The following is a 15,086-nucleotide window of genomic DNA, read 5'->3' on the forward strand; positions in this document are numbered from 1 at the left end:
GAGTCGAATGTATGAAAGATGATATGTCTTGAGCTCTGTAATGTTTTGAACAACCAATAAAAAAAAAAAAAGAATAAAGTCTCTTAACTATTAAAAAAAAAAAAAGAAAGAAAGAAAGAAATTGGACTTACCCATATCTCCCATGGCTTGTGTATCCATGTCTTCCTAAGTCCAGTTCTAGAAGTTCATTTTGAATTCTGCTGATCTCCACCTATGTGATCCTCAATTTCCTCATCAGTAAATGATACTCCTCCAACCACTCCACCCCACCCCCGCCCCCCTGGTGTGGGATAAGGAACCCAGGGCCTTCAGCATGCTAGGCAAATGAGCTATACTTCCAGCCCAGATGATTGATACCTTTTGTTTGTTTGGGGGGTGGGGGAGAACCCACCCCCCAAACACATCCCAACCCTTTTTTCACTTTCTATTTCATTTTTTTTTATTGTTGGTCGTTCAAAACATTACATAGTTCTTAATACATCTCATTTTTTAATTTAGAGACAGGATCTCACTAGTTGCTTATGGCCTTGCTAAATTGTTGAGGCTGGCTTTGAACTTGTGATCCTCCTGCCTCAGCCTCCCAAGCTACTGGAATTTCAGCCATGAGCCACCACGCCTGACTCCAGATGATACTTTTTAATAGGGTTGTTTTAAAATGCCTAGAGCAGTCCCCAGCACATAGTGGGTGCCCCAGTATAGTGGTGGTGACTACCTTCTTGCTTTCCATCTGCCATCTGTGCTATCCCACTTCATCATCTTGACAACCCTGTGGAGCAAATGCTACTATATCGAAGCTCCTTTTTATAGAGGAAACAAGTGAGGCTCAGAGAGATTAATAGTTTGCTTGGGGACAAGCAGTGGAAAGCTTAGAGCGGCCTCTAAGTGTGACTCTTTCCAAAAGCGAACTCAGTCGACCCCATGACGCAGCACCCAGTGCTCAGGTGCTGAGATGGGGTGAAGACACAGGTCCGCTGGGGCACCCCACCTCTAGGAGACGACTCTGTCGCCAAAAAGGAAAGAGATCTGGGGGGAAGGCTCAGAAAACAGCTCAATCATGGACCCGACGCAGAGGACCCAGACCACGAGGCTTCCAGCAGGAGCGTCCAGCTTCTCTGCACTGAACCTCCCTCCCTCCCGGAACTCCGCGGCAGCGGGCGGAGGCGCAGGACCCCGCTGCAGTTCCTGTTGTTAACGAGAGGGGGAGCCAGAACCAGGGAAGAGCCGCTGTCTGTTAATACCGTAATTTTCACAATCGTGCGCACACATGATCTGTCCCCAGGACTAGCACGATGGTGACTCGGGCCAGAGCCGCGCAAAGAGGAAGAGATTAGGGATACAAGATGTTGTCTATCCTGAGCCACATGGGCTGGATTCGCCGTGAAAGGCTTCTCCTGGAGTCCACTTGCTCCGAGTCTCCCCCAACAGGCGCCTCCCCGCCGTGCTTCCTGCTGTGCTGTTTCTGAGGTTTTCCGGAAAATTGCCGGTGAGGGTACCGAACACCAGGCCAAGGACTCAAGACCTTGGGGACAGGATAAGGTAGAGGCCTGGTGACGAGATTTAAGTAAATGTGGGATTAACTGCCCGTCTGATTCCCACTACCCTTTCTTCCACCTTCTCCAAGGATCTTCCCCAGGAGCCTCAGGACTTTCTAACTAGGGATAAGAGAATGAGAATTTGGAAACTGCTGTGAGTCCCTTTCAAAGTACAGTGTATTTAAAAAACTTTTAGGAAAAGGGAACCACTGAACTCAAAATGAACTTCTAAAGGTCTAATTTCTGAAACTAACAGGTGGGAGAGAGGTGTTTGCCTGGAGTAAAGATGGGCTGACTTGGGCTCCTGGGTTGAGGAGAGGCAGCTTCTGTGATCTGGGTTCCAGAACAGGGGCAGGGTCCTGCAATTTGGTAACTCTGCCCTGACAACCCAGTGCACCTGGGCACATGGGTCTTGTTCCCAGGCCTCTGGAAAAATGGAGCACATCCAGACATAGTAGTGCAGTGTAATCCCAGCTCCTGTGGGAGGCTGAGGCAGGAGGATTACAAGTTTGAGACCAACCTGGGCAATTTAGTGTGACTCTGTCTCAAAATGAAAAATTGAAAGAACTGAGGAATGTAGCTCAGTGGGAAGGCACCCCTGGGTTCAATCCCCAGTACCCCCACACACAACACACACACACACACACACACACACACACACAGTGGGTACTGCCATATGCAGTGTCCTTGGGTAGTGTCCAAAGCCCAGGGTTCTGCTTGTGAGACAAAAGGATGGTCATATGGGGAAGCAAGGCAAAGAGAAAGGAAAAGGGGAGCTAAGAGGCTGAGCCAGTCAGTCAAGGTATGGGACACCTGTAATCCTAGTTACTATGGAGATTAAATCATAGAAAAAAAGTCACAAATTTGAGGCCAGCGTGGGCAATTTAAGTGAAACTCTTTCTCAAAATAAAAATTTTACAGAAGGTCTTGGAGCTTTGCCCAGTGGCTGTATCATAATCAATGAAGTTTATCTGAAGCACAATTATTGCTAATTAAAATCTTTTCCCAATATCCCAGTGTGACAACTTGCAATATAGTCAGCATTGACATTTTTTGACAGTCTCTATGGAGACTTAAAAAATCTCAGAATGCAGCTCAGTGATAGAGGCTTATCTAGCATGTGCAAGGAGGACCTGGGTTCAATCTCTAGGAGGAGAAAGAAACAAACAAAAAGCTCCGAGGCTGGAGTTGGGCAAGACCTTCACCCTGCAGGCCTCAGTTTGTCTGGAATGTAGAGATATTACCTAATGCAAAAGGCTACCGTGAGAACTCAACAAAATGGTGTTCCAGAAAGTGCTCTATAACCAGTACAAATCCTAGGCAGGAAACCTCCTCCCTGAAACTCCCAGGTTACTCCAAATCCAGGTGCAGCTCTTGCCTGGGCGCTCCCAGTCTTTGATGCCTGGCTTGCTGGAGGGAACTCTTTTGCAGACCTCTTTCCTGTTCCCCCAACTCCCCCAGAGCACCTAGCCACAATGGAATCCTTGCCAGACTGTGACCTTCTCAAGGCGGAGATGGGTGGCTGATTCATCCCTGCATTCATTCAAAAATACCCCCTGATAAGACTTGGCAAAATGTTACTAAAGTTCATCTAAGAAAAAAAAAAAAAGCCTGTAAAAACAGACAGCAAAGTTATGAAAACAAACAGCAGTGGAAGTGGAGATGGGAACAGACACTGAAACAATTTGACAGCAGCTATCAGAATTTTTTTTAATGTACATCCCCTTTATGCTGACAACTCCATCTCTTAGAATATGTACTACAAAAAGATAGCAGTAATGAACAAGATTAATGTGTGAGGATGTCTGCTGATATATAAAAAATATATATATGTATTTTTTGAACTGTAGGAAAGACCTGGAAACAACCCAATGGCCCATCAATAGGGGATGGTGAAATAAATTGTGATACAGCCATAGAAAGCAATGCTGAGCAGTTGATAAAAACAAAGGAGTGAGTGCTGAGGTAGGAAGAATCACTAAGAGATAGCAAGAGACAGAACAGGAAGTACAGTAGGAGTCCATGTCTTTAAAAATGTTCTCCTACTGCTGCCTTGGAGCCTTCATTTATCAAATTTCCTTTCCCAATCCCAGAATGACAATCTGGTAGATACTTTTGTTTTACTTTATTTTTTGCAGTCCTAAGGATTGCATGCCAGGCAAGTGGGTCTACCACTGAGCTACATCCCAGCCTTTTTTAAATTTTATTTTGAGACAGGGTCTCACTAAATTACAAAGGCTTGCCTTGAACTTGGGATCCTCCTGCTGGAATTACAGGCCTGTGCTGCCACTCCCAGCCAGTCTATGCCCTTAACCACTCTGTGTCACCTTAGGCTCACAGGACCTTGAGTGGGACTTGTCTTGGGATTTCAGCAGGTGTGCTACATGTCGTTAACTAGATATACCGAATTAATCAAATGATTACCCTGCTGATAAACATGTGGATTATTTCCAGTTTCGTGCTGTTATGTGTGAGCAGAGCTGTGTTGCACTTTTTCAGCATGGAAGTTTTTGTGCACCGTGCAAGTATTTCCATAGGTTAGATTTGTAGAAGTCTCAATTCTTTAGTCAAAGGGTAAACTTAAATGTGGATACTATTCCAAATACTGTTATTTTCACTTTGACTAAAGAATTGGTTCCAATCTGGCAGTTGAAATGGTATTTCTTTGTTATTTTGTTGTTAGACTTTTTTTTAGGCACTGAAAATTAAATTCAGGGCCTCATGCATGCTAGCTAAGCACTCTACCATTGAGCTACATCCTCAGCATTTGCTTTATGTTTCTTTAATGATGAGTGAAAGTGAGCATCTTTTCATGTATTTACTGTTTAAAATTTTTCTTTTCTTATTAATTTTCTGCTAACATTCTTGGACTGCATTTGAATTTGGTTGCCTTTTTTTCAAATATTACCTAAAGAGTACCCCTTTATCTTATAATGATTGCAAATAGTTTTTTGTAGTGGTCATGTATGTATGGTGTTTATTTATTATTTTATATAGGGAGATGTATCGGGGATTGATCCTAAAGGAGCTTTAAAACTGAGCTACATAGCCAGCCCTTTTATTTTTTATTTTATTTTATTTTTTAAAGAGAGAGAGAGAAAGAGAGAATTTTTAATACTTATTTTTTAGTTTTCAGCAGACACAACATCTTTTGGGTTTTTTTTTTTTTTTTTGTATGTGGTGCTGAGGATCCAACCCAGGCCGCACGCATGCCAGGCGAGCGCACTACCGCTTGAGCCACATCCCCAACCCCTTATTTTTTTGAGACAAGGTCTCACTGAGTTGCTCAGGCTGGCCTCAAACTTTCAAACCTCCTGCCTCAGCCTCCTGAGTTGCTGGGATTACAGGAACATCACTACACCCAGTTCCGACTTTGTTCTTTGACAACCTTTTTGATTCAGGTTTTTCATTTTTACATGTTCAAATTATCAGTCTTGTACTTTACGGCTTCTGTATTTTGGAAGATATGTGCCTTTCCTCTTTCAGAATTTTCATGCTAGTCTCAAATGTTCATTTTTCCAGATGAAAGTTCATTTTTCCAAGGCTTCTTCCCCAAATCCTATCTGTGTTTGGATCAGAATCACTTTCAGTATATAGATCCAGTAGAGAAAAATGCCCAGCCTTATGACTGAAGGGGGTTATAGGGAATCTTTTTTCCAAGAGGACATAGAGACTTAGTGAGGGTTGGCCAGGCCCTCCCAAGGAGGCCCTAGGGTGCTAGCACCTAAGAATGCACCCCTGGCATTCCAGAGAGCCTAGAACACAACCCCAAGCTCCTGGCCTCCTGCTGAGGGACTCCCTCATGCAAGCAGTCCTTGGAGGCCCAGGAGAGGAGCCAGATGTGCCCTCAAAGAGCTGATTCATGAGTAGGAGATTTCCCAGAGTCACACCTTGTTGCAGAGACCAAGCACAGTGACGCCTTTGAGGAAAATCCTACTGGTCTCAAAGTCACAGTGTTGGGGAGAGGCAGGGACCTGCTGCAGAACCACAGGAACAGGAGGCTGCTGTGGGCACAGCCCTGCAGGCCGGCCTTCCTGCCCAGCCCAAGCTCTGCGGGCTCCTTTCCAATCCTGGAGCCCCAGACTACAGCATCAGCCTTGCTTCCCCAGGCAGGGGCTCACGTGGGCCCCAAAGGCTTTCCCAAGATACCAGGAAGACTGAGTGGGCATTCACTTATCCAGCCATTATTTATTGAGTGCTTACTGTATGCTAGTCAGTGTTCTAAGCACAAAGGATTGCAGCAGAGAATTAAAAAGAACAAATTTCCTGCCCTCCTGGAGCTTACAGACATAAGCTATAAAAATTATCAAAATAAATATGTATTTATATTGGGAGACAAGTGCTATGGGGAAAAATAGGGCAAGGAGGGAGAATTGGGAGTTGGGGTAGGAAGTGGTCTCATTTCCCAGGGTGACCATGCTGGGGGACTTCCACTTGGCCTCAGACCCCTAGGGAAAGCTGGCCTGAAGGCTGGTATCCTGGCTCTGGCTGGGTTCAGCCAAAGGGGAGGGCTGAGCTAGGGGTGGGGTTCATCCCTGTCGCCTCCCTACAGAGTCGTGGCTCCTGACAGGTGCTCCGCTCCCACCATTCTCTCCTTCCTAATTGTAGCAGCTATATCCGGCCAAATTTGGGAATAGCAAAGCCTACCGTAGCTCAGGGCTCCGGCACTGCACTGTCCCTCGGGGTTTCCTTAGCCATATTTCACATCTGTAAGTCATCCTTGAATAAACTTAATTTGAGTGCTGTGCTCTGTTGAATGCTGAGAAGCACAGTGACATTTGAGCAGGCTACAAGGCAATAGGGTCATAGCTATGGGCAGAATGTTCTAGGCAGAGGAAACTGCCAGCACAAAGGCTGGAGGTGGGGGGTGTGCCTGACCTGTTGGAAGAAAAGCAAAGAAACCAAAGGAAAGCAGGCGCAGTGACAAATGCCTGTAATCCCAGTGGCTCCGGAGGCTGAGGCAGGAGGATCACAAGTTCAAAGTCAGCCTCAGCAATTTAGTGAGACCCCGTCTCGAAATAAAAAATAAAAATGGGCTAGGGATGTGGTTCAGTGGTTAAGTGTTCGTGGGTTCAGTCCCTGGTACAAAGGACTGAGTAGGTAGCTCAACTGCAGAGCTCTTGTCTAGCAAGGGCAAGGCCCCAGGTTCAATCCCAGCCTCCCTGCCTCCCCACACACACAAAAAGAAAGCTGAGCTGGTGCAAACAGAGGGATGGAGATGAAATAGCAGCAAAGAGGAGAGCGTTTGGAGGTGGGGACTCAGCTTTTGCCAGAGTGAGGAGGAAGAGCTCTGAACTAAGTGGTGACATGACCTTTAACAGTGTCACTCTGGCTGCTGGGTTGAGAACAGACCATGGGGACAAGGGTAGAAACAGGGAAGCTGGTGAAGGGGGTACTGCATCATCCCAGGAAAGAGAAAAGGCTCAGAGGCTGTGGGAAGCATCAGAAGAGGCTGGTGTAGAGGTGGAACCAGTAGGATTTGCTGTGGCGTGTAGGAGGAAGGTGACGAGGGTGGCTTCATTGTTCATGGTCTGTTGTATTTAGCAAGGCTTTTACGCTTTGAGTGGAATCCCTATATCCACCCAGCCTGACCCTTATTCCCTGTCCCTTGGTGTATATGGGGATCTGGGGAGGGGCACATGTACAGTCCCCAAGGCTGTACACATCTCCTCGGGCAGAACTAGGGGTTTGCTAGTGTCTGCCAGGAGGGGTCCTCATTTAAGTCACAGACCCCTTTGCCTGCAGCTGGCTGCCTTCTGGTCCCTGGTTTGGGGTGGAAGAGAGGACTCAGCCCCTGAGGCACTGGGAAGGGAAATGATACCCCATCCTCAGAGGCTGACTGTTCCTGTATCAGTGTCCGGCTTTCAGGGCACTCCCAGACCCCTGCCCTTCAGCTGGAGCTGAGGGTCAGCCAGTCCTGAATGTGACAGGCTTCCTCTTCCACCACTTGCTTGGCTGGTTTCCCCGTAGGCTCCAGGCCTGTGTGGGGCAGATGAGGCCTTGAGTGAAGAACCTCCTCAGGGGTGGCCCAGCCCCTTCCTCGGAGCCCTTGGCAGCCCTTCTCCCTCCTGTTGGACAGGGTCTTTCAGAATCCTGGGTTGGGAGGCCTCCTCCCGTGGCATCCTGTGTGGGGCCCTCTGGCTGGATTCCCATTGCCTGAGACCCTGAACTCAGGCCACAAGGCCTTCCGGGCTGGCGAGGCCTGGCCTCCATTGATAACAGCGCTCTGCCGAGCCCTTTCCCACACAGAGGCCTGTATGAAAAGTGGCTCTGGGTGGAAGCTGTGCCCCTCACCTGCATGTGATGTTAGCCAGTCACCTCACTTCTCCAGGCGGAACCTCCTCGCCTGCCCTTGTGTCCCTAGCATGATGGAGGTCTAAGTACTTTCTGCGTAAATAACTGGGAGGAATAAGCTTTATTCGGTGCCTACCCCAGAGTACATGCTCAGCCATTTAACTCTTTCCCATCTACGGATGAAACCGAGACTCAGAGAGAAATATCGCTTGTCTCAGGCCACAGGGCTGGGAAATGGGAGAGCCTGGTCCCTGCGCCCTGACTGGCCATCCCCCTGGGCCATTCTTCCTGGCCCTTTCCACCCTCACAGGTGGTGTCAGCTGGGAAGGGTAAATGGAGCTTACACTCTCTGAGAATCCCTGAGGGGAGGAAGGCCTCCTGTCGCCATGGATGACATGGTGAATTAAATGTAGTCTTCTGTCTTAAAGGGCCGCCAGTCTGGAGCTAGGAGCCACAGCACCCGGATAGGACCCCTCCTACATAGAAGACCCAGGAAGCATCCAGGGAGGGCTGGCATCTGGGTTTACAACTGGTCCATTGGATAGAAATGTCACAGAAATGGAAACTTAAATAAGTTTCAAACATTCTGTTTCATATCAGTGGGAGCTGGATGCGGTGGCACATGCCTGTGATCCCAGTGGCTCTGGAGGCTGAGATGGGAGGATCATGAGTTCCAAGCCAGCCTCAGCAAAAGCCAGGTGCTGAGCAACTCAGTGAGACCCAGTCTCTAAATAAAATACAAAATAGGGCTGGGGGATGTGGCTCGGTGGTCAAGTGCCCCCCGAGTTCAATTCCTAGTATCAAAAGAGAGAGAGAGAATGAATCAGCGGGGCTGGGGCTAAAGCTCAGTGGTGGAGCGCTTGCCTCCCATGTACGAGGCACTGGGTTTGATCCTCAGCATCACATAAAATCGAGTAAATAAATAAAGTTATCGTGTCCATCTTCAACCAAAAATATATTTTTAAAAAAGAGAGAGTATATATCAATGCCAAAAAGAATCCAACATTGTGACACCTAAATGACCTCAGGTCACAAAAATTCACATTCCTCCACATATCCAAAGTGTAACTTGGGGAAATAGGGACCTCACAGATGCCAGCTGTCCCATCCTTGTGGGTGTATGCATATCTACACAGACACTTGAGCCACCAAGGCAGAGAGTCACCCTCCCTCAGGCCAGAGGGAGCTAGGCAGCCTGAGCAAGTGAGCCCTCCTTCCCTTTCCAAACCCCAGAGCTGGGCTTTGCGAGGGCTGGAGGGGCCTGAGAATCCTCCTAGAAACAGACCCGTCTCACACACTTCCTGTCAGCATGAAGGGCAAACTGGTCCAGGCAGCACCTAGGTTGCAGCAGGGCGCTTGAGATCAGGCTGCTGCCCTCAGGTGCAAGGACCCTGCCCCCAGCCTTGCTGCAGGTCTGCCTTCCACAGCACCCCTGCCTCCACTTTTGGTTTCGGTTTATGTGTGCAGAAATAATCCTACCCTTTCCCTCCCCTTTCTAACTGCCCTCCTCCTCCCTTCCCTCTCTTATCCCTTGTCCCTGGCTCTGTAGGACAGAAGGAGGAGAAGGAAGGGATAGAGAAGAAGTGGACAGAGTTGCCACAACTCGCCCTCTGTTTCAGGGCTGGGCAGCCTGTAGCAGTTGTGTGTATTGTGCACTGCACAATTCTAGTCCCCTCACCATCACCGAAATCACCAAAATTTGCATGATTATTAACACACTTTTCAGGCAGATGGAGAAAAATGGTCCTGAGAAGGACCATTTTTTCTTAAGTAGAATGAAGCACTCCGAGCTGGATGAAAGGTTTGAGTTTCAGCTCTGGCCTCCTAGAAATCCCAAGCTAGTCCCTGTCCCACAGACTGCTCATCCTCCAGTCCTTATGTTCCAACCCACAAGGTTAGAGTCCCACTGAGAGACTCTGTCTCAAAAGAGGCTGACCAATCACTTCTAGCACCATTTGTAAGACCCCAAGCAAATCTCTTCTTCTCAGTCCTCAGTTTCCCCATCTGTAACATATAGAGTAGAGGAGATGATCTCTGAGGATCTCTGTGGGGGATGCCTGGGAGGCAGGCCTCAGGGTCCCCTTTACCTGGAAGAAAGGAAGTTATTGCTTGCTATCCCCAATAACCAATAAAAGCAGGACTCAGAGAGGATCATTTTGCTGAAGGATGTTGGTAAGGACCCCGCAAGGTGCTCCAGAGGGGCTCTGTGACCCGGGGCAGTTCCCTAAACCTCAGTTCCATCCCTATGAGGTGGGGTGAGAATATTCACCTTGCAGGGACGGATTGCAAAGGTACTGGCATAGAGGAGGCCCTCCAAGAAGGTAGAGAAGAAGGCTGGGAGAGGTATAACACACCTGTAATCCCAGCAGTTTGGGAGGCTGAGGCGGGAGGATTGCAAGTTCAAAGCCAGCCTCAGCAACTTAGCAAAGCCCTAAAGCCACTTAGTGAGACCCCGTCTCAAAATAAAAAATTAAAAGGGCTGGGGATGTGGCTCAGTGGTCAAGCGTCCCTGAGTTCAATCCCCAACATAAAAAAAAAAGAACATTAAGAAGGTCCTAACGACCTGCGCAGGCGGTTGGCTGGTGCTGACCAAGGCTGGGCCTGCAGACAGCTCAGCAAGGCTCAGCCTCCAGCACAGGAAACATACCTGGTTTCCTTTGGGCCTGAGATGCCACCCTCCCACCTCTCTTCCCCATGCTTCCTGCCCCGTGGGCCGCCCTCCCCTCTCTGCAGGACCTGGGGGATGGCCAGCTTGCACCTATCCAGAGGCACACTCCTCTGGGCCTGGCGTGCAGGACCTCCTAACCCCAGCCCAGCCCCCCATTCCTCCCCGGCCACACCTCGCACAAGCCAGGTGCCGCTACAACTCCATGCCTTTGCCCCTGCCAAAGCCTTCTATGTCACATGCCCTTCCTTTTGTCCGCTCCTCAAGAGAGCCAAATCCTGTGCATTGTTTAGGGCCTGGCTCTGATCTTCTCTGGGAAAGCTGCCCCTGTCCTTCCAGTGTAGAGAAGAATCACTCTCCCTGTTGGCTTTTTTGACCCTGGGACTCCATCACGACTCTTGGCAGAGCCCCAGCACCTTGTCAATAACCTGGAGACAAACCATCTCTGTCTTGCAGGGTGGTGGATAGATGATTCCGCCCCCCAAAAAAAGTAAAGCCTCCAAACATCAGCACCCCAAAATTCCAGCCAGCCAACCCTGTGCAGAGTGGGGAGTAGGGGTGTCAGGCAGCATTTGTGTCCTGTTCCAGTTCTCAGAGGGCCAGCGCGCTGCTCATTAGAAGATCAATCATGATAAACAAGTTTCGGGGCCCAAGGACAGATCTGGCCCTTCCTGGAGCAGATTGTCTGCCCATTCCTCAGGCAGAGGCCAGGAGCCACTTCTGGGGGTGGGCCTGATTTCTACTCACGGCCTCGGCCTCGTGCAGCAGCAGCAGCGGCAGCAGCCCGCTGATGACTCAGGTCGGCTCCCCACCCTTCCCCTGCAGGAAGAGGCCCTGTCATAATCGCAGTTGTTCTACATAAAAATAGCTTTGGTTCACAGATCTGTGAGCGCAGCCCTTTTCACTGAGGGAAGAGGAAGGCTGTTTCCCTGCCTGTCTCCCCTTGGCCCCTCAGCCCCTCTTCAAAATCTGATCTTCTGGGTGGGTCCTAACACTGCTCAGGCATGACTTCCTCCCAGGGGTGGGCGATGAGGGCTTTTTGCTGCTTTGCAATCTGCTTCACCCATTCTGTTTGTCCCTGGCATCAGACATGTGAAGTAGCTGAGGTTATGGTATCCATTTTGCAGATGGAGAAACTCAGGCCAAGAGAGAAGAGGCGACTTACCTAAGGTCACAGTGAGCTGGTGTTGGAGCAGAGCTTCGGGCCCCTCACTCCTCCTCCTCCTCCTCCTCTTTCTGGTATCAGCACTTGCCTCCACCTTGGAAAATGCCATGGCCACAGCCTGGGCAACAAAGAAAAAGGAGAGGAGAGGAAGGCTGGGCAGAGCTCAGACCCTGGGAAGGGCAAGATACTCACAGGCCAACATTTGTCCAGCTCCTGGTGTGCGCCAGGTACCATGACAGGCCCTCGGGATACGCAGAGAACAAAACACAGGCCCACTCCCAGCCCTTATGAGCACACAGGTAATAGAAAACATTCATTGAGTATTTTCCTTATACTAGATGTTTTGCTAAGCATATTGACACGGATTATATCATTTATCAACAACATCTCCATAAGTAGACATTCGTCCTTCATGTTGCCCACCCAAAGTCTGGAACTTCCTCCTCTGTGTGGGGAATTCTCCACTCATGAGGAAGAACCCAGCTTCCACTACTTAGACTAACTATGCCAGGACCAGCCATCTTCCTGCCTCCCTTGCAGCTAAGGCTGGGCACTGATCAGGCATGGCCGGTCACCCCACCACTCCAGACTCCATGTTGGAGCCCTGATCACAGGGGTCACAGTCAGTAGAGGCGGGAACAACAGGCACCTGTGACCTCCAGAGGCAGCAGGGTCCCTCATTCGCTGCTGGTGCAGACTGCATCTGTGCTCACTGGTGGCAGCCTGTGCTGTCCCCCAGCTCCGTAGCTAGTGGAGAAAGATCAAGTCCTGCCTTGGCCGCAAGAGGGAGGGTGGATGGGCAGATGCTAGGAATGTCAGGGAATCTGAGCTGGGGTTGAGATTTCCTCTGGGCCTTCCAGCCTAAGCCCACTGAGCCCAGTGGCCTAGGCTGGGGTAGAGTGGGCACTGGCAGTCTCAGAGGCCCTGCCTACTGGCTGCATAAGCATCCCTACCCGAAACCTGAATCCCGCAAGGGCCCTGCGCACTCTCCACTATCTCTTTGCTCCACCTCCCCTCCTTCACACAACTGTAGGCCTGCTTCTAGCCTCATGGCCTCCACTCGGACACACGGACACCTGTGACAGCTCTTCCTTGAATTACTCACTGCCGTCCTTCATCCTGGAGTCAGAGTGGCCTCTGGAACTCAGAACTGACAGAGTCACATCTCTCCATCAGCACCTTCCAGGACACCCTGACATCTAAGGCTCTGCCAACCCCTTTGGCCTGCACACCATTCCCCATAGACCATCCAGAGCTCTGGTCATGGTCACCCACTGTTCTATCCGCCTCGCCTGCCTCCCTTCGCCCTGTCTCGTGTTGCCTTTGCTCACGCTGATCCCTCTATCTTCCCTGTTCCCGATACTCTTTCCTTTCTAGTAAAATCTCATTCGTTCTATGTGTGTATGATACTAGCAGGGATGAACCCAGGGGTGCTCTACCACTGAGCCACATCCCCAGCCCTTTTTTATTTTTTATTGAGCCAGAGTCTTGCTAATTGCTGGGGCAGGCCTCAAACTTCTGCCTTAGCCTCCTGAGTCACTGGGACTTTAGTAGGCACGTACCACCATACCCAGTGTCTGGCTCCATTCACTCCCCCCTCCTTAGGTACTGGAGATTGAACCTAAGGGTATTTACCACTACGCTACATCCCCAGCCATTTCTATTTTTTATTTTGAGACCAGTTGCCTAAGTTGCTGAGACTGGCCTCGAACCTGTGATCCTCCTACCTCAGCCTCAGGAGTTGCTGAGATTACAGGTGTACTTCATTCACTCTTGAAGCAGCTTCAAATGCCAACTTATTCATGAAGTTTCCCTCACTCCCACTGAGGCTTCCAGGAATTGTGCTTCCTATATTTTGCCTGTGAGAGAGGTTCTGTGGCATTTTGTACGTGTGTGAGGTACTGCTGCTCACATCTATCTAGTTTGGCATCAAGAAAGGCGTGCCTGTGGGACCAGGACCTGGGGCTCCAGGTCAAATCGACTTCAGTTCAAGATCAGGCTTGGCCATTTGCCTGCTGAGCTTTGTGGGCAGGTCGGTGAATCCCTCCAAGGTCCATTTCTTCAGCTGCCAAGTGGGACGTTAGTCTCACTTGCCACCCTGTTGTGAGAATGGAATGAAGTGCCTGTGGGGAGGAACCTGGTACAGTGCCTTGTACAGAGTGGTATACAAGTGTCAGTTTTCCTTCTGTGCCACCCTGAGTGGCCCTCTCCAGGCGCCAATGACAAAAGAGTGACTTCCCTGTCAGTCTTTCCAGACCCAAGACTGATGAGCCTTGGCCAGCCTGGGGTCTGGGAGTTTTTGCTGCCTAATTGAACCCCTGGGGCATGGCCATCTGGGAGACATCTGTCCGGTCTTGTGGTCTTAGCTTCTCCCCTTCAATTCACCCTCAACTATGAAATGTCAGGCAAGTCAGAAGACGCAGGTAAGAGCTGACCGGGCATCTCCTGGCCCAGGTGTGTTCCCATTCATGTGCAGGTGACTCTGTGGGTGTGTATGTGGCTGTGCATAAACTTGGTGTGTGTGTGTGTGCAGGACTGCTGTGGTTGTCAACTCAGAATGAAAAACCCACACTTCCTGTTAAGAATCAGTTAGAGCATTTTTTAATATTAGTCCCAGATCTCCTAGTCCATGGGGCTGAAGAGGGGGGGGACACAGAATAGGGAAGATGTCCCCCCTGAGCAGTGATGGGAGAGGACTTCAAGGTCTCTCCCTCCTGGCTACCAAGTCACTGCAAAGCCTAAACAGTCACCATACCTCTCTGGGACTCCATTTCCCTTTTTGCAAAAGCAGGAGAGGAGGCCTGGGGCTGTAGCTCAGTGGCAGAGTGCTTGCCTTGCACATATGAGGTACTGAGTTCAATCCTCAGCACCACATAAAAATAAAGAATTAAAATAAAGACATGCTGTCCATCTACAGCTACAAACAAAAATTTTTTAAAAAAGCAGGAGGGGAGATTAGAGCAGATTCTCTGTCTGTATCTCTCTCATACACACACACACACACACACACACACATACACACACATGCACACAGATTAGTATCCAGAGTGCATCCTCCAACAGGAGACAACAGATGAATCACCCAACCAGACTGTCCTTGGAAATGCCTATCCCCTTCCTCGAAATCATGTGGAGAAGGGGACATGGAGGGAGTTTCCAACGGAGAAAGGCATAGTGCCAGCCAGTCTCCACCCTCATCAGCAACTTCCTCTCCTCTCCGCCCCCATCCCTCCTTTCCAGTTCCCACATCCTCAACCAGAAGAGAAACAGAAATTAATTGCTCAATAGGAAAAGGCAAGAGCCCCTCCCCTCCCATCCATCTCTACTAGGGAGGCTGAAGCATGAGGATTGCAAGTTTGATATCAACCTCTGCAATTTAGTGAGACCCTGTCTTAAAATAAAAAATAAAAACGGCTGGAGATGTAGTTCA

The 15,086-nt window shown here is 49.6% G+C and overlaps 1 protein-coding gene and 1 non-coding gene across 14 annotated transcripts in view; one reads left to right on the plus strand and one right to left on the minus strand.

Moving 5' to 3' along the window:
* The window catches only part of Ankdd1a (ankyrin repeat and death domain containing 1A), a 67,114-nt gene that overhangs the window by 42,196 nt on the left and 9,832 nt on the right, over positions 1 to 15,086 (minus strand). For 11 of the 13 annotated variants that reach the window (XM_078049483.1, XM_078049476.1, XM_078049479.1 and 8 more), the window contains exon 4: positions 11,657 to 11,774. In XM_078049483.1, coding sequence (XP_077905609.1) covers positions 11,657 to 11,774 — 118 coding nt within the window. Of the gene's footprint in view, positions 1 to 131; positions 266 to 712; positions 1,690 to 11,656; positions 11,775 to 15,086 lie in introns of those variants that run through there. The other 2 variants (XM_040274442.2, XM_040274446.2) reach the window with 2 other exon arrangements.
* On the plus strand, positions 2,464 to 2,604 carry LOC120887119 (U4 spliceosomal RNA). The gene has a single exon (XR_005730269.2). It is a non-coding gene; the product is annotated as a U4 spliceosomal RNA (small nuclear RNA).

Source organism: Ictidomys tridecemlineatus, chromosome 5 (assembly GCF_052094955.1).
Source record: "Ictidomys tridecemlineatus isolate mIctTri1 chromosome 5, mIctTri1.hap1, whole genome shotgun sequence".
In the NCBI taxonomy this organism is placed as follows: domain Eukaryota; kingdom Metazoa; phylum Chordata; class Mammalia; order Rodentia; family Sciuridae; genus Ictidomys; species Ictidomys tridecemlineatus.